The sequence below is a fragment of the Tenrec ecaudatus genome, chromosome 10 (assembly GCF_050624435.1).
Source record: "Tenrec ecaudatus isolate mTenEca1 chromosome 10, mTenEca1.hap1, whole genome shotgun sequence".
Lineage (NCBI taxonomy): Eukaryota > Metazoa > Chordata > Mammalia > Afrosoricida > Tenrecidae > Tenrec > Tenrec ecaudatus.
The window spans coordinates 157853302-157875104 of NC_134539.1; the positions used below are offsets into that span (position 1 = coordinate 157853302).

Here is a 21803-nt window from a genome sequence, read left to right on the forward strand (position 1 = left end):
GGCGGCCTGAGCCTCACCTTACCCGCAGGTCTGGATGCTCTGGCTGGGCAGGGCCTTGGCTCCACCTCTGCCAGTCTCCTTCCCTTGTAAGGTATGACCTCTCCTGACATCTGCAGACCGCTTCCAAACAAGGTCACAGGTACAGGGCTAAGGCACTGAACCCCTTTGCGCACAGATGTGACAGGACTGGCTGTCAGGCCTTGCCTTAGAGCAGTTGAATTGACAGGGTAGGGTCCACTGCCCTTCTCTCCCTAAGGTTCCCTCTGCTCCCCACATGGTGTGGGAGGGAGGGTGGCTATCCTCCCAAGTCACACTTGCTCCCATCTACTCACTGGTGGTGGGGCTGTCACCTGCATCTCACCACCATGGCTATCTCCCATGCCATGCTGTGGGGTCACACATGCCCAGCCTTGCTCTTGTGGAGTCACATTTGCCCCCCTCTCATGTTGTGGAGTCCAAAATGCTCCTTGCTGAAATGTGCCCCCAACCACCCCTGCCTCCCAGCAGCCCCTTCTCCCTTCACCCAGGCGGAGCAGTAGAGGGTCCCCAATTTCCACTTCAAAGCTTCACCCCCTGCTGTTCCCTCTGCAAGTGTCCCCTCCTCCCCATTACCATTACCCCAAAGGCCTCAGTGGGCCTGCCAGCCCGCCTGTGCTAGAGAGCACCCCTTCTGAAAGGCTGATGCTGGTTTAGAAGCAGGCTGACTGCCCTCCCCGCCCCCACTGGCACTCAGGACAGGAGGCGGAAGCCATTCACTGCAGCACTTTATTTCTCCTTACACAACGCCGTGTTGCTGGGGCCTATTGTTCGCACATAACAGTAGAAAACCAAAATTTGTTGTGTCATCTCAAAGAGTTGAGAATTGCGTACAAAAAAAAAACCTTACATAAATTAAAAGAATGAGTAAATTTACAGGTTTAAATGCAAACCGTCTTCCAACTCAAGGCAAGTAACAGCCCCCGGGGCTCCAGCGGCCAACATCAGCTAAAGAAAGGACACTTGGTCCCAAGGCTCAGATTCTTCTGCCCCGCAGGCCGCACACAGCAAGGACTGGCTGCTTCCGGTCCCCTGCTGGCCTCCGGGCGATCCTGGAGCCCACAGCTCTTCCGTGAGCACCCTGCACACACTGGCCAGGCCTCCTGCACCCCGGTTGCCGGTGCTAGGGTTGAAATCAAAGGATGTACAGGGCATTGAACACAGACCAGGGGGACAGTTAACGTGAATACAAGGTCGAGATCAGCAACAAGTCTGACGATTGGTGCTTCAAGAACAATTCTTCCAAAGGCTTCTTCCAGTTTCACGAGCCAGCATGAGGGGCCGACCTGCGCTGTCATCGCGCTCAGGCGGCAGGTGGCAGCACCTGCGGGCAGTCTGTCTAGAAGCACTTGCGGTGGACAATGGAGGGGCCCGACTCGTCGTACTCCTGCTTGCTGATCCACATTTGCTGGAAGGTGGACAGTGAGGCCAGGATGGAGCCGCCGATCCACACGGAGTACTTGCGTTCAGGGGGAGCAATGATCTGCGGAGAGAAGGGACACAGTCAGGTGGGGTTGGTTCCAGACCGGGCCCCGCCCCCGCCCCGCCCCCGGGCGGGGCCCCCACCTTAATCTTCATGGTGCTGGGTGCCAGCGCTGTGATCTCCTTCTGCATGCGGTCTGCGATGCCAGGGTACATGGTGGTCCCGCCAGACAGCACCGTGTTGGCGTACAGGTCCTTCCGGATGTCCACGTCACACTTCATGATGGAGTTGAAGGTGGTCTCGTGGATGCCGCAGGACTCCATGCCTGGGGGGAAGATGCTGGTTGGTCAGCGGCTGGCTATCTCCGGGACCTGCCCCCGCCCCCACCCCCCCTAGGTCGCGGCGGCCCGCCTACCCAGGAAGGAGGGCTGGAAGAGCGCTTCGGGGCAGCGGAAGCGCTCGTTGCCGATGGTGATGACCTGGCCGTCGGGCAGCTCGTAGCTCTTCTCCAGGGACGACGAGGAGGCGGCGGTGGCCATCTCCTGCTCGAAGTCCAGGGCGACGTAGCAGAGCTTCTCCTTGATGTCGCGCACGATCTCGCGCTCGGCCGTGGTGGTGAAGCTGTAGCCCCGCTCCGTCAGGATCTTCATGAGGTAGTCGGTCAGGTCGCGGCCGGCCAGGTCCAGACGCAGGATGGCGTGGGGCAGGGCGTAGCCCTCGTAGATGGGCACGGTGTGCGTGACACCGTCACCGGAGTCCATGACGATGCCCGTGGTGCGGCCGGAGGCATACAGCGACAGCACGGCCTGGATGGCCACGTACATGGCCGGGGTGTTGAAGGTCTCAAACATGATCTGCGGGGAGGGGGCGCTGTTAGTCAAGAGGCGGGGCGCCCAGCACCCCGTGCCACACACTGCATGCCGCATGCCACCAATGTGAGGAGTGGAGAGGAGGAGAGGAGGGAGCGGGGGAGGGGAGGCAGAAACACACGAAGAGACCTGGAGGCGGCGGGGAGGAAACGCCGGAGAGGCACAGAGCCCTGGAAACGGTGAGAGAGACGCGTGAATGTCAGGAAATGAACCCAATGAAGTCAAGTAAGAAGGCGACAGCCCGGGGGGGAGGCCGGAGGGGGCGCGCGCCGTCGCCAGCGCTCACCTGGGTCATCTTCTCTCGGTTGGCCTTGGGGTTCAGGGGCGCCTCGGTCAGCAGCACGGGGTGCTCCTCGGGGGCGACGCGCAGCTCGTTGTAGAAGGTGTGGTGCCAGATCTTCTCCATGTCGTCCCAGTTGGTGACGATGCCGTGCTCGATCGGGTACTTCAGCGTCAGGATGCCTCGCTTGCTCTGGGCCTCGTCGCCCACGTAGCTGTCCTTCTGGCCCATGCCCACCATGACGCCCTGCGAGAGGGGGCCGGTCACTCGGGCTGCGGGCGCGGCGGGACCCCGCGGCGGCGGCCGCCGGGAGGGCGGGAGGGGCGCCCGCTACTCACCTGGTGCCGGGGGCGCCCGACGATGGACGGGAAGACGGCGCGGGGGGCGTCGTCGCCCGCAAAGCCGGCCTTGCACATGCCGGAGCCGTTGTCGATGACCAGCGCGGCGATTTCCTCTTCCATGGCGACCTGCCGGGACACGTTGGGACTCAGACGGGCCCTCGCGCCGCTCGGCGGCCCCGGAGGGAGCGGCCGGCCGGTAACCGCCGGGCGCCAGCCCCCCGCCCCCGGCCTCCAGGGGAACAAAGGGGCGCCGGGGGCAGCGGCGGGCAGCGGGGACGCGAGCAGCGGCGCGCCCGCAGGCAGGGCCGTGCCCCGCGGCCGGCCTCTTACCGGAGAGACGGGCGGCGGCGCGGCGGAGAAGCAGCTGAGACGGGCGGCGGCGGAGACTGAGACCGAGCCGGGCCTCCCCCGCCGCTATTTAAGGGGACGCAGGGCGCGCGCGAGGCCCGGCGGCGCGCGCGGCCCAGAACATGGCCATATATGGCGATCTTGCCAAACGCGCGGCGCCCATTGGCGGGGCCTGTCAGGACACGTGGGGGCCCGCGCCCCGCCCCGCCCCGCAACGGCCCCGCCCGCGCAGTCCCGAGCCCGGGGCCCTGCGCCTCCCGGCTGCCGAGGCGCTGAGGGGCGGGGCGGGGCAAGGCCACCGGGCGCCAGGCTGGGGTCGCTGGCAGGGCCGTGGGGTGAGCGGCCGCCCCGCCCCGGGACTGCCGCTCCAGGCGGGAGGGGCCAAGCTGCGCCCCGAAACTGCGAGCCGGGTGTATCCCCGCGACCTGCATCCGTTTAAGAGGCCTTTGCTCCCCGGACGCCCCCAGGACCTTCCCGTCTCACCCCTCTGAGGGCCCCGAGAAGTCCGGGGCTGGGGGCAGGGACTGCATTTGGGGTACTAGGTCTGGCAGCCCTGAGAGCACCTGGGAACCTTGACCTCGCCCCCAGCGGTGGGAGGGAGTCACCAAGCCCCTCCACAGGAGAAGCTGCCACTGCGGTCCCCCCCAAGTAGGGGAACCAGAGGCTCCCCGCTCGCCCTCCCCTCAACTTTTGCATGCAGCGACACAGCCCCCAAAAGGCAGGCCTTATTGCCATTGGGTGCAGGCTCCACTTGGGATTTGGGGTCGCCCCCCCCTACTCTGTTGTAAGCCCCGCCCACCTAGGTTTTGTCGTAATCAGTCGTACATTTTAAAGGAAACTTGAGGCTGAGAAAGGGACCCTCAGACCGGAGGTGTGGGGGTCGCCACTAGAAAATGGGGTAATTCACAGGGACAGGGCTATGGAGGGCAGGGGCCGGCCCTTCCAGGCAGGCATCCCTCCCCCTCCTGGCGCTGAGGTTTCCCGTCCCCCCCGCACACCCCCCCCCCGTGCCCCAGGATCCCGCCTGTGCCTGTGCAGGTGCTCGGTTGCTCCGGGGTGGGCGGGAGAGCCCCCCTGGCTACTGAAAGCCTGCGGAACGCTCTGGGGGCTTGGGGGAGGCCTGGCCTTCGGGTGGTGTGGCCAGTGTGGTAAGGGACTCACCCAAGGGCACAGGGCATGCAGGGTTGGGGGGAGGGCCAGGCCCTTGGTGTGTCTGCTTGGGGTCAATGTCGGGGAGAAGACAAATAAGCAGCCCCTAGCTCTCCACCTGTACCTAGCCTGCCCAGCGTGCACACACCTAAGGGTGCCCTTAGCCCTGCAAGGCCGCTCCCAGTTGCACTTAGCGCTTGAGGACCCTGCGCTGGGCGGGGCGCAGCCGAGGGCCCAGGTCACAGCCAAGTCCTGTGCCTAGGCGGCGGGGCGGGGTGCGGGGCTCCTGACCCCAAGGCCCTGCTGCCCCAGGCCGTCTTGAACAGAGGGCAGCTGGGAGCCGCCGGGGTGGACAGCTCCTCTAGGCCCGGTTCGGCCGAGCCAGGGGCTGGGGGAGCTGGAGCATGGGGAGAAGCCCCTCACCCTGGGCCCTCAGCTCCCCGCGGGGGCAGGGGCGGGGGCGGGACGCGGGCCCCTCCTCGCCTTGGGTTTCCTCTCAAAGGCCTTTTGTCTGAGCGGGTGCGGGGAGGGGGCTGCACGGGCTCCCCGCGCCGGTGAGGACAGATGGACCCTCAGGCCCCGCCCCGCCCCCTTCCTGCCTCCGGTCCCTCAGGAGCGCCGGACGCCTCGGCAGCTCTGAGGGGCGCGAAGGCGTGGTCGCCAGCCCCCCACCCAGCAGGGCCTGGGGGGACGCCCAGGCTGGGGGACAGCTGCTTCCCTTTCCGTTGTGTCACCGGGTGGGGGCGGGGGAGGGGCGCAAGGTGCGGCCGCAGGTGCGCGGGCGGGGGCCGGCGGCGCGATGCGCAGCCATATTTGGCGATTTCGGTTTTGCAGCCGCCCCGCCCGCCACCGCCGCAGCCCAGCCGCCGCCGCCGCCGGGAAGCCCGCAGTCCCGCGGGCGGCCGAGCCTGACTCAGAGCGGCGGCCGGCGGGCGGGGCGGAAGTAACGGCCGGCGCCGGCGCCCTGCCTTATTTAGCCAGGAGCCCGCCGATTGGCCCGGCGGAGCCTGTGGGCGGGGCGGCCCGGGGCGTGGGGGCGCCGCGGGGGCCCAGTGGGCAGGAGGGGCTGGAATCCGAAGCGGGCCCCGAGAGACCGGGCGGGGGTCGGGGGCGTGGAAGCCTGGCGCCCGGCGGCCGTGCATTCGGCGGCGTCCGTTCACCGCTTTGCAGCCAGACCCACGGCCGTGCCCCTCGCAGTGATCGCCGGGGTGAGCAGGACTTTGGAAGGGCGGGGACGGGGAGCCAGCTGTTTGCCCTGAGGGGTGTGTCCTTCCGCACCCGTGCAGGGCTGGATTTGTAGAGCAGCTCAGTACCGGCTTGGGTGGGTTTCTGTTGTGCGCCCATTGGCTCGTTGCTTGTGTAACTCACTGCACCCATGAGAAAACGGTTCTGGTGCGGGGGTGGGGGTGGGGGGGAAGAGGGCGTCGCCTCGCTGAGGGGTGGGGTGCAGGCAACCTGCTGGGGACCTCCCCTCGACTGCGACAGCCTGTCATCTCTCCGTTCTGGCCAGCCCTGGCATCATCGGGCCCACTCCGTTCTTAGGAGCATGGCCCCCACTCCATCTGACCACCAGGGTGGTAGGACTTTAAAGTGACCGGGAGCTCCTGGCCTTTCTCTTCCACCCAGTTTCTGTGCCAGGTGCCACGGGGTGCCGTGGGCCAACTAGCCACCACCTCTTCATTTTGACAAGTGGACTCAACTGGATGGGGTATCAGCCCGAGGGGTGACAGGACGAAGACAACATCACTGTAAACTGAAAAATTTTCCAATAAAAATGCCCAAGGGGGAAAGGCTTACCTGCTGCCAGCCCTTCTCTCAGAACTACGGGGACTGTCCTGTTGCAGCCTCCTAGAGACAGGGCCTGGGTGGGCTCCTAAAGGCCAGGTGGCCCGAGCAGTTGTCCTAGGGCTGTCATGGTGGGCAGGGCCAAGCCACCACTCCAGACTCCCCTGCCGCCAGTCGGGGTAGGCTCCATCCTGTTGGGCCTGAAGCTGAAGTGGTCCAGGGAGCAAAGATGGCATTCCAGGGCTCCAACTTCTCTAACTTCATGGGGGCAGGGGTCTACCTCCAGAGCCCAGGGCTGATTCCCACAAGGGGAACCCACCTTTCTGCCACTTCTGACACCAACCGTTGCTCCTCGGGCACCAGACTGCCCTGCTGGCTGCCGTATTTTGCCCCTGCCATCCAGCTCACACACAATCATCACAGGCACAGGGTCAACCAGGGAACTGATCTCAAGGGATGAGCCTCAGTCCCGAGGCAGGCCTCTCCCTCAGCCCCAGGCAGGGCACCTCTGGCTGGCCGCCGGTCTTTCTCAGAGTGTGGGAAAGCTCTTCACATCTCCTGCTGCCACTGTCTTTCTCGGCTGCTACCTGTCACCATCTCCCTCCAGGGCTGGGGCCCCAGCTCACTGGCCTGCAGGTCCAGGAGATTCTCGCTTGCTTCATTGAATTGTGTGGTCTATGATCAGCAGGTGCTGCAAGTTCTCGTCGCTAGGTTGTGCTAACGAGTTAACTAACTCAGTGTGCAGAGCACACTGAAGCCTGAAGCACCCCAAGGAGGTCAAAGACTTAGGTGTGGATCATGCTGCAGAATCTAGAACAACCTGTATCTAGTTCTCAACCTGTGGGTCACGACCCCTTTGGGGGTTGAACGACCCTTTCACAGGGGTCGCCCAACTCATAACAGTAGCAAAATGACAGTGATGAAGTAGCAACAAAAATAACTATGGTGGGGGGAGGGGTCAGCACAACATGAGGAAGGTGGAGAACCACTGCTCGGGAGAAGAAAAGAAGCCATAAGCTGCCCAAGATTGCCTTTGACTTGGACCCACAAGTGGTGCTGTGGACGCAGCCGGAAGCCAGAGGACCTTTTTGGAGGGTCACTTTGAGTACTCCACAGAGGCAAGGATGGCATTGTCAGGAGAGACCAGTCCCTGGAGCAGGCCATCATGCTGGACCAAGCAGAGGGGCAGGGCCCGAGAGGTAGACCCTGGATGGGCCGGGCAGACAGTGCCTACAGCCCAGGCTCCCTCAGAGTGAGACCGTGAGGACGGCCCAGGAACGGGCCATGTGCCCTCCTGTTGCACACGGGGCCTATGGCTCAGAACAGACTTCACAGAACCCACCACCGCCACAGCGTCTTTCCGTGGGTGTTAGAGCCCTGGCCCTCCTGGCCCCAGGTCCCATCGTTGGTGGGGCTTGCCATGAGCTGAGCGTGGCTGTGAGCTCCTGGGGCCATTTGCCCAGGGGGTGGGAGTGGGGGCACCCTCACGAGTTCTCCAGTTCTCACGATGGAGGCGAAGCAATTACCCAGTTTCCAAGGACCTTTGGCCACTAGGGAACAGAGGGTCCAGATCTGTGACTCAGTGGGCTCTCAGGAAGCAGAGTGGCTGGTGTGAAGACTGGCAGGTGGTGGACAGAGACCCCAGGCTGGGGTGTCCTAGGACCCCTCCCTGATACTCTAGGTCTTCACAAGACAGAGGGTCCACACAAGACCCGTCTTACCTCGCACCGTCCTGCCCCACTGCAGTACTACTGAAGAGAGCCAGGAGCCGGAACCCTGGGTTCTAGGCCCAGCTCGGGCCTGCCCAAGTCTGTGGCCCCTCTGTGCCTCAGTTTCCTCCTCTGGGGCCATCCTGCAGGGGCAAGATCTGGTATAGGACAAGCCTGGGGACAGCTCACTGGGCTTCCATGCCTCTGACTCCCAAGTGTGCTGCCTGGCTGGAGTCTGCCTCAGGCCTCCCTCCATGGGGCCCCAGACCTAAACCAGGTGAGGAGAACCAGCAGCTCACAGCCCAGCCCGGGGGCCCCCAACAAACAACAGCACGCCCGCCCCCCACCACCCACCAATGAAAGTGTCTAGCAGGTCAGTCCTGGAGGAAGGCAGGTAGGTCTGTTCACCCACACCTGTGCTGAAGAACACATTCCTCGACTAGGGGCCCCACACAGGAGGAGCACCCCCTCCAGGTGACCTCCAGACAGGAGACTGTACCTCATCTTGCACCAGCCCCAAGGCGATGACTGTGAGCCCCAATGCAGCATTGACTGCCAAGGCCAGCCGGGCCCCTGACATGAAACCCAACTCCCAGCCCCCCCCTTACCCAGACTCCCCAGTTAGGCCCGCATCTCTGCAAGCCACACACATGCCAGTGTCCTCCCCTCCAGCCCACACCTCCCCCACATCCCTGCCCCTCTCCCAGCCCTTTGACCTCTCTTCCTGACAAGTCGGACCTCTTGGCCTCCAGAGGGGACCTGTACCCCTGAGAGCTCCTGGTGGCCATTCACCTCTCAGGATAGGGGGGTGGGGGGCAGCAGGCCACTGTGCGCACACTGCAGGTCTCAGAGGAGGCCCTGGCTCCAGGTGCCACATGTACATGCCCCCACCTGAATGGTCCTGTGCCTGCTCTTGCTCTCCCCCCAGAAAGGACAGCAACGTGTCCTTGCAGCTGGGGCCCCCTGCACCTAGGGCAGGACCTGAGGGGCCCCTCTGCCCTCAAAGCTGGCCTTTTCCTGCTTTCCTGGGAGCAGTGGCCACTGGATGAGGGAGGGGACCAGCTGGTTGCTGGGCAGGCTCCTACTTAACCCTTCCCATTCCACTCCAGTCCTGGGATGTGGGGAGCTGGCTCAGGCCTAGAGAGGGTCCTAAGAGGAATGACCCCACCCCTGATGCCGAGGCGTCCCTCTGAGACCACGGAGACAAAATGAAGCCACGGCTGGCCAGTGGTGTTAGAAGAGGGGGCAAACCATCTGAACAGATGGCACTGCCAACCCTGTGCTGCCCCCCCGCCCCCCGCTGGAGGGGACACCACCCAGGTAGGCGGGTCTCCAGTGAGGCCAGGGGCCTGGATGGCTGGCCTCAGCGTTGGGGTTGGGGAAGCAGACCCGGCACCCACCCTCAGGCCCTGGTCCATGGCTCCTGGCCGAGACCCGCACATGCCCATTGGGGTCAGAGTCCAGGTCCCCAAAGAGGCGGCTCCGAGGCAGTCAGGGGCCAGTGGGTGCACAGGGGGTTCCCTGCAAAGCGCACTCTGGACCGGGCTTGGGGTGGGTCTGCCGTCCTGGCGCGCTGTGGGCCGGCCAGGCAGAGACCCCTGCTCCTCCGGCATGCCCGTGGCCGCCCCGTGGGCACCTGCCTGTGCAGCGCCCTCTCGGACCTCGCCGGCTGAGACCCTGCAGCCTGGCTCCTCCGCGGGGCCCGTCATCCCCGGTTGGGCCGCCAGGGGGTTCCGTGGGCACCAGGCAGGCGGAGTGACTGTGCACCTGCGCTCTGCAGGAAATGCCTGCTCCCCAACACACACTCACTCACTCACTCACTCATTCTCACTCCTGCAGCCCCTGGGACAGCCGCTCCCCTGTGACGGAAGGACAGGCTGTCAGGACAGGAGTGGCGGGCGTGGTAGGTGACCTCAGCCATGGCTGACTCACAAAGAGGAGGTCGCACTTGGGTCAGCCTCCACCCCAGCTAGGGCAACCGGAAGCTGGGAGTCAGGGACTCTGGACCCTCACACAACCCTACCTGCCCAGGCAGACAGCTCCGCAAAGGGGCAGCGGAGGGGCAGAGGACAGCCCCGCCCCAAACACGGGAGACTGCTGGCACCCTGCTGCTCTTGTTTCAGAAAGAAAGGGTGGGGGCAGAAGGCTCAGGGCCAGGGCTCCATCCCCTCAACAACAAGGCTGCTCTCTGTGAGCTGTGGGCAGGGCCACAGGGCCAGGTCTCTTCAGGGCTGGGAGCTGTCGGCTGGGTTTGTTCCTTCCAGGACAGGTATGAAGGCAGCCCCACTGCCCCCACCACCAGCGGGAGCCCCACTGCCTGAGAGTGGCAGGCCTGAGAGGTGGGGGAGCCCTGTGGGGTTGGCAGGGCCCTGCAGTGTAAGATGGGTGGATGGAGCCAGGTGGGGCAGGTGGCAGGACAGACAGACAGAGAGCACCTCTGCCTGCCTGCCTTGACAGGCTGGCGCACCCCACCTGTGTGCTGATAGGACTCCTGGGAGGGAGTGGGCCCCCTATTTCACGCATGGGGAGACTGGCCAGGGGCAGGGATAGCCCGGTGGCTCTCAGGACATTGGCTCCCGCAGAGCCAGAGAGAGCTGGCCACTGCCTGGTTGGGAGGAGTGTGCCCACAGCGGGGGCTGGCCTCCCAATGCCCAGGCATGAGCAGTGAGCTTTCTGTGTGCATGGAGGCGCCCTGGAGGTGGGGTGGGTTTAGTTAGCTCCACACTGGCTGTGCGGAAACCACGCGGCAGGGAGGAGCCGGGCCTGCCGCCCGCAGTAGATGGGACCATCAGCAGCTTGGCAGGAGGCACATTTCAATGGAAGGGGACATCTGCTCAGGTTCTTTTTTCCCTGGAGGTGGAATTCACCAAGTGTCCTACTCAGTAGGGGTGCCCCCATGACCTCGCTGTTCAGTCTCCATGCCCCACCGCTGAGGGAGCCTCGTCTCTGACTCACAGCGACCCTGCAGACCAGAGCAGAACTGCCCGCCGGTGCCTTCCCATGACGGTCAATCTGTACAGGCAGAGGGGGAACCTCATTTCTCTCCTGAGGATGTGCTAGAGATTTCAAACTGCCAACCTTGGGGTGAGAGCAGCCCGGCACGTGACGGGGTCGTTCATCAGGCCATATTTGGCCTTTTGGTGTGACTTTTTTTGCCGACATGTCACCTTGGCCCTCACAGAGATGAGCGAGTCACTGCTTCCTGCGGTGCACATAGTCCCGTTGCCTGGACGAAGCCCCTTGGGGTGTGTCTGTCCGCGGCTGGTTTGGGGCTGCATGTGCCCGTTTAGAAAACCCTAGAGGGGAATTGACCCTCAAGGCCAGCAGCTGGAAACCACCTGCAGCTCCTCAGGAGAAAGGCAGGCTTTCTACTCCCCTGAAGAGGTACAATCCACAGGGGTGGTTCTACCCCGGCGCACTGGTCGGCAGTGGCAGTGAGTGACGAGAATGGGTCAGCAGTCCCGTGGCACTGTGGGTCAGGCGCTGGGTATGGATTTGCCATCCTGGAAAGCTGGAGTCAGGTTGGCAGCCCTGGAACCCTCTCTAGATGGCAGACAGACAGAGGAAACCGCAGATCCCTGGGAATTGTCCTGTTGCTGAAGCAAGCTGAATCACCACGGGCTGCTGGAGGAAGGAAGAACCCTGGCTCTGTCTCTTAAGACATGTGTGAGCCTCCACAGGAGGGTCAAGCCAGGAGGGGACACCCTGCCGGGCAGACAGGCTTCCACCAGAGGAAGCGTCTGGAGGCACAGGACTGCACGCAGGTCAGCACCTGAGGACGAAGACAGCTCTGTGTAACGCCTGCCCACCGGGTGAGACCACTCTACGCTCTACCTGCCACCTTTCCTCCTACTCCTGCCCATCAGAATTCCCCACCCCTGGGGGCTCCTGTGCTGGTGGTCAGCTCCTGTACTGGTTTCTGGACCCCCACACAGGGAGGGCTCTCAGGGGCTGCTATGGGCACCAGCAGGGTTCGGGGCTCCTGACCATCCGGGCCAGTGTTGGCCCACCAGTGGCCACTGCAATCTCTCTAAGTCCAGGTGAGTGGTCAAGGGTCTTCCAGGTCTCTAGGTTGGCCTGGGCAGTGGGGCTTCTGCTCAGACATTCCTGGGAGGTAGCCTCTTGGCCTCAGGATGTGCACAGGTCCAGGCCATCCCACAATGCCTTGGTGTGTGCCCCAGGGCCTGTTGGGATGTTTGGTGGGCCTCTTGGGAACTGTAGGCCAGGCCGGGACATTTTTCAGCCCCTCCTTGATCAGAGAAAGGTGCTCCCTGTCCTCCAACCATTGTGTGATGGTGGGAAACAAGTTCGGCAAAAAGAGGCTGGCTCTCCATACCAAGGCCCTCAAGGATGGGGCCATGCTGGAGAGAGTTGGGGGGTCGACAGGAGAGGTGCCCACCCACCCAGAGGAGGCAGGATCAGCCCCCTCCTCTCCCCCGTGCCTCCCCTTGGGACCTGTCACCCTAACCCCAGCCAAGGCCTCAGTAAGCCAACCCAGGTGGGGAGAGACTGGAGTGCCCCCCCCACCCCGTGTAAGGAGAGCCGGGAGGGGCAAATAGCTCTGCCATGAAATACTCATGAGCCGCTGCCCCCGTGACCAGAGCAACCAGAGGCCGCTCTGGGAGCTGGCCAAGACTGCTGGGACCTGGGGATGGGGAACTCGGGCCTGGGCCGAGGGGCAGCATGGCTGGATGTGAGGACCTGTCCTCTGGTCCCCAAAGCCCTGGCTGGTCCCACAGCTGCCCGGCCGCCCTCCCTCACACACACTCAGGCTCCGTGCCAGCTCCTGCTGCCAGCGTCCACATCGCCCCGGCACTAAGCCTGCTGCACACTGATCACCATGGTCGTGGGCCTCCCACCAGCACAGCTTGAGCTGGGCTCCTGTATCCAGGGCCACTGCTCTGGACAAAGTGGTTGGCTCTTTTCTGCAGTCCCTGTCAGGGTCTGCTTTAGGGGCCAGGGAGAGGGGGACTCTCTAGAGCCTGGGCCCACCCATCGAGCTGTGCCTCTTGCGAAGCCGAGGGGGATGGACTCTCCTGAGCAGCCCAGGGGAGGCGTGGGGCTGGGTAGGGTAGACACCAGGGATGGGGCCCGCCAGGCCTTGTGGTGCTGCCCTCATGGGGTGGCCAGACAGCTTGTCTGCAGTGGGCTCCAACAACTCGGGCAAGCCCCTGCCGTCAGGGCCCAGCTGCCATGACGGAGGCCCCTCTGGCTGTCTCCCCAGAAGGAGGAGCTGGGGGTGCCATTCCCCTCAAACAACAGCTCCGTGTCCCTTGGGGAAGCAGCCCGTCTGCATCTCACACATGTGCAGCGAGCAGCCGGGACACCGCGTGGATCACAGCCAGGCTAGGCTGCGCCCCCGTACCCAGGAAAGGCTGGTTGGATTCCAGTGGGGGCACAGGGCATGTGGGGCACCCCAACACGCACAGCCTCAGGCACATCAGGGCACCCTGCCTGTGCACTCTGGCTGCAGTCTGGCCACCAGGCAGAGAGGGAGGCGGCCTGCACTCTGTTGCCCACGCTGGACTGGTTATGTGCTCACAGACCTCCCAAGTTTACCAGGCTCAGCCTGCGCAGGCCAAGCCAGGTGGGAGGGAGCTGGAGGCTGGGGACAACCAGTGCGGTGCACCTCCACACAGGCACATGCGTGCAAACGTGCTCATGTGCCCTTACACACATGCCCAGGTGCAGTATACATGTGCACACACAGACACCAGGCACGCGTGCCCAGCACTGCTGCTGTTCCCTGAGGTGCATCTGCCAGAGCCTCCCTCCCCCAGGCTGTTCAGCCCTCCATGCAGGCCACCCCAGTTCCCTCCAGCCCCCTCCCACAAGCTCCCCAGTCCCTGCCCCCCAGGCCCTGAGTAAATACTTCCTGGAGCCCCTTCCCCACTCCACCCCCACCCCCTGCAGCTTGCTGGCTGCAAAGATCAGTTGGAAAGCCACCAGCCGCAGGGGAAAGGCGGCAGCCCCTCCCCAAAGATCTGGGGGGAATGCCTGGACTCACGACTCAGGGTGTGGGGGTGGGTGGCTTCGAACCAGGGTAACCGGCACCCAGTCCTACCTGGAACCCAGGGGCCACAGCCACTCCTGGCTCTGCCACCACCAAGCTGCCCTGAGCCAGGCCACTTAGCGCCTGGCGGCCGGGCTGGTCCCGCCAGGCATCTGCTGCCAGCGCCAGTCAGGACTGGTTGATGAGGCCATTATGCTGATGAGAGGCCGGTGGGTGGCACGCTCCATCCTGGCAGCCTGGCACGGACAGGGGGTGCAGGGGAGGGAGGCCACACCTGCCCCAAGGGCTTCCCCTGCCCTAGGAGGGGCAGCAGAGGGAACCCACAGGGGGCTGAGGGTAGACAGGCAGAGACCACATCTCTTGCCGCCCATGCATCTCTGGCAGCCCCTGGGGTCTGTGGGTAATAGGAGGGGCCTGGTCCAGGTGGCCTCTTCCAAGATGGGTGCTGTCACGTGGTTGGTAGGAAAGGCTGACCGTGATGGGTGCCAGCAGGAGCCCCTGGGTGGGGTGTGCACCAGCCTCCCACCGGCCCCAGGCTGTGCCGCTCTGAGTCCTGGGAACAGAGGCAGGTCCTGGCCACGGTCCTCACCTCTCCCCTGCCCAGGCTCGGCTGGACCCCACAGGTCCGCACCCCCAAGGGCCCCAGAGGTGGGGCTGGATCTCATGGCAGTCCTGGTCCCTGGGGAGTATGGGGGTCACACTGTGATGGGAAGAGAACACCAGCCTGGCTGTGGCCCAGGAGGGCCAGCTCCGCTTTCCTCTCCTGGCTGCCCGCCCTGGAGGCAGGTGCCGGAGCCGGGCAGCAGTGGCTGCGGGCGGGGCCTTAGGGTCCCCACAGGACCCGGGAATGTACCCTGCTGTGGGCCTCTCTGACCTACAGACCCCAGGAGTCTTGAAGAACCCACCTGGCCCCCAGACCACCCCCACAAAGATACCAGTCGGACCAGAGGATGGGGTGAGCCCAGTGACTGGTCCCTGAGACTGAGCAGGTCTGCACGGTGGCTGGCTGCAAACACCATGCCCCCCTCCCCAGAGAAAAGGGAATCCAGAGAGCGGGGCGCAGCCACTACTGACTGTAAGAACACATGGGAGCCCGCCAGGCAACAGGACCCGGCCGTCAGTCTCTCTCTGAGGGCCTCAGTCTTCAGGTGGCTGTCTGTCCACGTATTCGTGTCCATGGGGCTCCCCAATCACCCCACACCTTCCAGAACTCTAGGAAGCAGGCCCGTCTCCCATGCTCGCGGCCTCCAGCACCCGGGGGCTTGCACGTGCAGCCAGCACCCGAGTGTGTGTGGGAGCACCCTTGGCACACGACCCAGAGTGCGCCAGGCAGGTGCCCGGCCCTCCTGCCTGCTGCCTTTCCAACCCGGGCAGGGGCCAGGTGGATGTGGGGCTTGCACTGGGCTGCAGCCCACGGGGGTCCCGACTCCTGGCAGCAGGAATCAGAGACGGCGTAATGGGATCCTCAGAGGAAGGCGTGCGCTGGCGGCCGCTGGGTGCAGGCCTGTGATCAGGTTGCGGGGCACTGACTGCAAGTTTTCCACAGGCACCAATTCCTGAAGGACGGGGCTGCCAGGGGCCAGAGACAAGGGGAGCCCTGTGTGACCACAAGGTGGCCGGCGGAGGGGGCACAGTAGCTGCAGCCAGCACTGGCCCCAGAGCCCACGGGTTGTGGGGGGAAGCACCTGTGGGCAGGCGGGCGGGACACTGGAGCGGTATTTGAAATCCAAGCTGAGCTAATTACAGGCCGGTTCTCCTAAGCGGGCCACCTTCTGCCCGCCCCCATCGTCCGCCCCCGCTGCCCGCCCGCTGGCCGTAGAAGCGGGCCGTGGCCAGGGCAGAGCGACTAGGAGCCCATGACGCCAGTCAGGCCAGGGGGGTGCGGGCCAGCCGAGCCGAGCCAGGCCTCCGGGGACCCCTGAGCGCCCAGGCGCGTGGCCGCCCCGCGGGGCCGGGCAGGACGATGCCCACCAACGGGCTGCACCAGGTGCTGAAGATCCAGTTTGGCCTGGTCAACGCCGCCGACCGCTACCTGACGGCTGAGCACTTCGGCTTCCAGGTCAACGCCTCGGCGCCCAGCCTCAAGCGGAAGCAGACCTGGGTGCTGGAGCCCGACCCCGGGCAGGGCTCGGCCGTGCTGTTCCGCAGCAGTCACCTGGGCCGCTACCTGGCAGCAGAGGAGGATGGCCGCGTGTCCTGCGAGGCCCAGAGACCCGGCCCCGATTGCCGTTTCCTGGTGCGGCCGCAGCCCGACGGGCGCTGGGCCCTGCAGTCTGAGCCGCATGGCCGTTTCTTCGGCGGCACGGAGGACCAGCTGTCCTGCTTCGCCACGGTCATCTCCCCGGCCGAGCTGTGGACCGTGCACCTGGCCATCCACCCGCAGGCCCACCTGCTGAGCGTCAGCCGGCGGCGCTATGTGCACCTGTGTCCCCAGGAGGAGGAGATGGCGGCGGACAGCAACACACCGTGGGGCGTGGACGCCCTGGTCACCCTCACCTTCCAGAGCCGCCAGTACTGCCTGCGCGCCCGTGATAGTCGCTACCTGCGCAGCGACGGCCGCCTGGTCTGGGAGCCTGAGACCCGTGCGCGCTACACTCTGGAGTTCAAGGCCGGCAAGCTGGCCTTCAAGGACTGCGATGGCCGCTACCTGGCACCTGTGGGACCCGCGGGCACCCTCCGGGCCGGCCGCAACCTGCGGCCCAGCAAGGACGAGCTCTTTGACCTGGAGGAGAGCCACCCGCAGGTGGTGCTGATGGCTGCCAACCACCGCTATGTGTCTGTGCGGCAAGGTGACAGCGTGCACACCGGGGCAGTGTCTGTGCGTGTGGCCCGCATGGGTGTGGGGGTGTGTGTGGGGGGGTGCGTGCAGGCACGTATGTGTGCCAAGTGGGTGGGGATGTTCTTTGTGGGGCTCCCTCCAGCCTGGGGGACCCTGTGAGCGTGCAAGGAGGCATGTGTGCCTAAGTAGTTGTGTGTGTTTGCCCGTGTGTGCTCACCTCACGTGGATGTCATGTGCATGTGGGTGTGCCTGTGTGTGGGGACATATGTGCCCATGTGGGCAGGAGTGTGTGCTGCTGTGTACATGCAGGGTGACCATGTGTGTATTTGCATATGGAGAAGTGTGTCTGAGTGGGGACGTGTATGTCAGACGTGTGTACGTGGGTGTATCTCTGCGCGTGTTGTGTGGGAATGTGTTATGCGTGTGTGCGCACATGGGGACAGGTATGTAGATGTGGGTGTGTACACACGGGTGTGTAAACCTGTCATGCGTGTGCACATGGGGACGCGTGTCGTGTGGAGATGCGTCATGCATGTACATACAGGTGGGTGTTCCTGCATGTGGGTGTGCCCCTATCTGCAGTGGGAGGTGGGCCTGAGGTGACTTCAGGGCCAGAGGGAAACAATCCTTGTCCCCGACAGCTAGGGCTGCCTCTCTCAAGCGCTGGGTCCTTGGAGCTCCTGATAGATCGGTGGGTGGGGAGGCCCCTCCACTTTCTTGAGACAGAGCAAGGAGCCCTCAGGGGTGGAGCAGGAACAGAGCAGAGGCCACACCTCACTGTGCTGGGCCAATGGGAGCTCGTGTAGCAGCCCCTGGCACTGGTGGGGGCAACGCTGGCTCTGCCCTCATGTGGGAAGGCACTGGATCCGTTCCTGGGTGGCCTTTCAGGTGACATCCCTCTCCAGAGGTGAGTAGCTCTCTCCTCCCCTGAAGAAGCTCAGAGGTGAGGGGTGTAAGCTGCCAGTGCCACAGGGCAGGGAGGGGAGCAGGGTACCAGGGTCTGGAAGGTGGAGGCCCAACTAGGCCCTGTTGGGGAAAGCACCACAAGCAAAGGGAGACTTAGGCACCATGCCTCCCCTGCCCCCGAACCATACCTGACGTGCTACTGTCCCTTCTCCCTGGGCACCTCGCTCTCTAGCCCCTGCCTCACGTCACCACCCACTGGTTCCTCCCCTGGGCAGGCTGTCCTGTCCCAGCCTGGGGCACCTTAAGGACAGGCCAGCTGCAGATGTGATGGGCCTGGCAGCCAGGGTCCCTTCAACAGACACTGAGTGAGCTGAGCACTGTGGCAGCCAGCCAGCCAGCCGTGGTCCTGACCACGTGTCCAGCCACAGCATGCTGGGCCTGGCTGGGGACCCACACACCTGCCTGCCTGTACCTGGTCACCAGTGAAAGGGAAGCAGCAGCAGCAGGCTCTGCCAGCCCCACAGGTCACACTGTCCTGGGGAGAAGCCTAGGGCAAGGGGCTGGCCGTGACAGTGATGAGATGGATGGGGATTGCCAGCAGTGCCTCGCCCCTCAGCCTCCATCATGCCTTCCGGGCATGGTCATGGGGGATGGTGACGTCAGCAGTCGGAGTAACAGGCATGGGGTGGGGATGCTGGTGGGGATGGTAAGGTGGCGGTGATGGTCAGGTGGTAGTAGAAGCGATGGTAGTTAACGGTGATGGTGGAGGTGAAGATGGTGATGGTAATGGTGGTGGAGAGCCCTCGATTCCTCTTTCAGAAGAGGACATGCGAGTGGGCCCCCCAGGCCTGACGCCCATCCTGTGAGGGTGCAGGGGCGGGCTCTTGTCCTGGGCAAAGTCGGGGGATGCACCCCCACACTACAGGCAGCTGGAGTGTTGGCTGCGGACTGGCATCAGTGGAGCAGGCAGGCCCTGAGCTCTGGGCTAGCCTTTTACTCCTGCCAGCCAGTCAGGGCTGCTCCCAGCCAGAGGGGGCTCCGCCACCACTCCCACGCTGGCAGCTGCCAGTCACGGGGAAGGAGCTGCCAATGGGCTCACGCGCTGTGGGCGCCCGCAAGCTGCTGCTGACGCCTTGCGAAGGCCCGTACACGACAGAAGGAAGCCCCGCTGGTCCTACCCGTCCCTCACCCTGGTTCACGTGTGAGCCAGCTGTGGCCGCCCTGTGTCAGTCATCTCCTTAAGGACCGTCCTGTCTCACTGCCCCTGTACTGCACCATGCATGACGTCCTTCCCCAGGGACTGGTTTCTCCTCAAGGAGCCTGGTTTCTGAAACCCACGGGGGGCAAGTCTGCCCTGTGTTTGGTCTCTCCTGAGGTGTCCAAAGCACAGAAGTTGTCTCGGCATCCTGGCCTCTAAGGAACATTCTGGCTGTACTTCTTCCAAGACAGATTGGTTTAGTCTCTTGGGGGACCCCTGGGATTTTCCATATATATATTTTCAGCAGTGGGAGGTGGGTTTTTCCCATAAGAGGGCCCATCAGCCCCTCCAGTGGTGTTCCCACTGGCTGCGGCTCCCAGGATGCAGCCCCCCCCCCCCACGTGGTCACAGGAACATTGCGGCTGTTCCGAGCCTCACCTACACAGGCACACAGTGCAGAGGGAGATGCCATCAGCTCCTGGCTTCTTAGTCGTGAAGAAATGTTCCCCACCAGTCTCAGCAGACCTCCCTGCCTCCCACTGCCCAGAGGGGTGGGGGGCGAGGTATGCAGAGCTCCTGGAGGTTTGAGCCCCTCTCTCACCAGGTCAGTGGCTGGGTGCCCAACGACCTGCTGCTGCAGGAAGCACGTGGGTGATATAGGGGAGGTGGGCTCGGCGAGGGGCCTGCAGGGTCCATGGGTGTGACTCAGTGCAGTGCTGCCCATCACCTTCCAAGGGGCACAGGGCTGCAGTGTCCACTGTGAGCAATGAGTAGTCATGGGGGTGGGGCTCCTGAGGGAACAGTCTTTGGGGACTGGTCCCAGCCTTCCCTAGGGGGCAGGGCTGGCCTCAGGCTCCTGTGGGGCTCTGCTCAGCCTGCCCTCTCAGCCCCCAGGACAGGACATTCGGGAGTCCCTGAGCTGCTTGTGAGCTCTGTGATCTGATACAATAGGTTGCCACGGAAACAGGTATGGTTACAGGAGATATCAGGGAAGCCGCCCCCCCCACACACACATAATCAAGGTAGAGATGACAGGATGCTGCCCTTGGGACCCTGGCTGTGTCCTGGCCACAGCATGAGGTGGTCAGAGCCCCCCATGAGCCAGGCCAGCGGCTTAGGGCAAGGAAAAAATAGAGGCCCAGAGGGAGGAGGAAGCAGATTACCCGCTGATTAGCTGAATGGGGATTTGCTGGCATGGAAAGGCCTGCTGGGGCCGAGGGTCAAGGATGCCCAAGGTGGCAGTGTGCTCACAGCCCCATGTCCCCTGGAAGGACCTTACAAACCTTCTCATGTCCAGAGGGTCCCAGATAAAAGCCTTCTGTTCTCAGGGTGCCCAAGAGCATGCCTCCCCACTCCATCTCCTCTCTCCAGGGGTCAATGTCTCAGCCAATCAGGACGAAGAACTGGACCACGAGACCTTCCTGATGCAAATTGACCAGGAGACAAAGAAGTGCACCTTCTATTCCAGTACTGGGGGCTACTGGACGCTGGTCACCCATGGGGGCATCCAGGCCACAGCCACACAAGTGTGAGCAGCCCACCCCTCCTCCTGTGACGTGACCCAGGAGGAGGCACAGTGGGTCACACGTGAGGGTGCTCACTGCAGGGTTGGCAGTACAAGCCCACAAGCTCCCCAGGAGGAGGACAGGTTGTCTGCTCCCTTAAGGGTTTGGTTCACAGCCTTGGAAACCCACAAGGGCAGCTCCACCTGTCTTAGTGTCTGACCGGCACCATTCCCTCCACCAGCACCCTTTCTCCTGGCACCAACTCGACCACCTTCTCAAACTCCATCATCCCCCCCTCCCCCGCGATTGTTACCCCTCCATCACCACCACCCATCCCTTGGCCCCATCTCCTCCACCACCGTCACTGTCACTGGGAGGGTCCAGGGGGAGGGGCCCCTCCGTGTAGTGTAGGAGAGACAGGGCAGTCTCCAGTCTAGGGTGAGAGCTCACAAGGACTACTGCAGCAGCCCCACCCCACCCATCACATCAGTTCTGGCTCGTGGTCAGCTAGGGGACAGGCCTTTAGTGCCAGCAGGTCTTCATGGGAGTGGAAACCGGCCCCTTTCTCTGGCAGAGCTGGTGGTCTTGAACTGCTGACCTTGGGGTTACAAGGAATAACCCTGGGTGGGGCAGATGGAGGCTGGGCCCAGAATGCCCACCCGCTGTCCCCTCTCCAGTTCCGCTGACACCATGTTTGAAGTGGAATGGCGAGGCCGGCGGGTGGCTCTGAAGGCCAGCAATGGCCGCTACGTGTGCATGAAGAAGAACGGGCAGCTGGCGGCCGTCAGCGACTTTGTGGGTGAGAGAGCTGGCCCATGTGTCTGGGGGTCTGTCTCCCATACCCCGCAGGGAGGGCAGCTGGGGCTGTCCCCGGCTGCCGCGGCCCCAGCAGCCCTGTCCCCGCAGGCCAGGATGAGGAGTTCTCGCTGAAGCTCATCAACCGGCCCATCCTGGTGCTGCGCGGCCTGGACGGCTTCGTGTGCCAGCGCCGGGGCTCCAGCCAGCTGGACACCAACCGCTCCGTCTACGACGTCTTCTACCTGAGCTTCAGCGACGGCGCCTACCACATCCGAGGTGCGCGCGGGGCGGGTGGGGGCGGCGAGGCGCGGGGCGGGCCGCCCGCAGGTCCCCGCCGACCCCCGGCCCCTCCCCGCAGGCCGCGGCGGCGGCTTCTGGAACACGGGCAGCCACGGCAGCGTGCGCAGCGACGGCGAGCGCGCCGAGGACTACCTCTTGGAGTTCCGCGACAGCGGCCGCCTGGCCATCCGCGCACGCAGCGGCAAGTACCTGCGCGGCGGCGCCTCGGGGCTGCTGCGCGCGGACGCCGACGCGCCCGCGGGGGCGGCGCTCTGGGAGTACTGACCCCCCCCCCCAATTAAACCGTTTGTCACAGCAGGGCCACGTGGCTTCGGTGGGATTACTCGATAGGTGCAGAGTCCCAGCCCTTTGAGGCTGGCGGGGA

At 64.2% G+C, this 21803-nt stretch overlaps 2 protein-coding genes across 2 annotated transcripts; one reads left to right on the plus strand and one right to left on the minus strand.

The window, feature by feature from the left end:
• Window positions 1-751: 751 nt before the first annotated feature.
• ACTG1 (actin gamma 1) lies at window positions 752-3432 on the minus strand. Its single transcript, XM_075562348.1, has 6 exons — window positions 3280-3432; window positions 2947-3075; window positions 2615-2854; window positions 1875-2313; window positions 1603-1784; window positions 752-1519 (listed from the first exon to the last, which is right to left on the minus strand). Exons 2-6 carry the CDS (start codon window positions 3067-3069, stop codon window positions 1376-1378), a joined length of 1128 nt encoding a protein of 375 aa, XP_075418463.1. The 5' UTR covers window positions 3070-3075; window positions 3280-3432; the 3' UTR covers window positions 752-1375.
• Window positions 3433-5900: 2468 nt separating this feature from the next.
• FSCN2 (fascin actin-bundling protein 2, retinal) lies at window positions 5901-21703 on the plus strand. The gene is made up of 5 exons (XM_075562349.1): window positions 5901-16742; window positions 20208-20364; window positions 21019-21140; window positions 21248-21415; window positions 21498-21703. Exons 1-5 carry the CDS (start codon window positions 15917-15919, stop codon window positions 21701-21703), a joined length of 1479 nt encoding a protein of 492 aa, XP_075418464.1. The 5' UTR covers window positions 5901-15916.
• Window positions 21704-21803: the final 100 nt, after the last annotated feature.

What these genes read in the sequence shown, in the direction of transcription:
- FSCN2 (XM_075562349.1), top strand. Translation starts at nt 15,917, where the DNA reads ATGCCCACCAACGGGCTGCACCAGGTGCTGAAGATCCAGTTTGGCCTG. An exon ending in GGCCGTCAGCGACTTTGTGG is followed by an intron (nt 21,141 to 21,247) that starts GTGAGAGAGCTG and finishes CTGTCCCCGCAG; the next exon opens with GCCAGGATGAGGAGTTCTCG. An exon ending in CGGCGCCTACCACATCCGAG is followed by an intron (nt 21,416 to 21,497) that starts GTGCGCGCGGGG and finishes CCCTCCCCGCAG; the next exon opens with GCCGCGGCGGCGGCTTCTGG.
- ACTG1 (XM_075562348.1), bottom strand. Translation starts at nt 3,069, where the DNA reads ATGGAAGAGGAAATCGCCGCGCTGGTCATCGACAACGGCTCCGGCATG. An exon ending in TCGGGCGCCCCCGGCACCAG is followed by an intron (nt 2,855 to 2,946) that starts GTGAGTAGCGGG and finishes CCCCTCTCGCAG; the next exon opens with GGCGTCATGGTGGGCATGGG. An exon ending in CCAGCACCATGAAGATTAAG is followed by an intron (nt 1,520 to 1,602) that starts GTGGGGGCCCCG and finishes TTCTCTCCGCAG; the next exon opens with ATCATTGCTCCCCCTGAACG.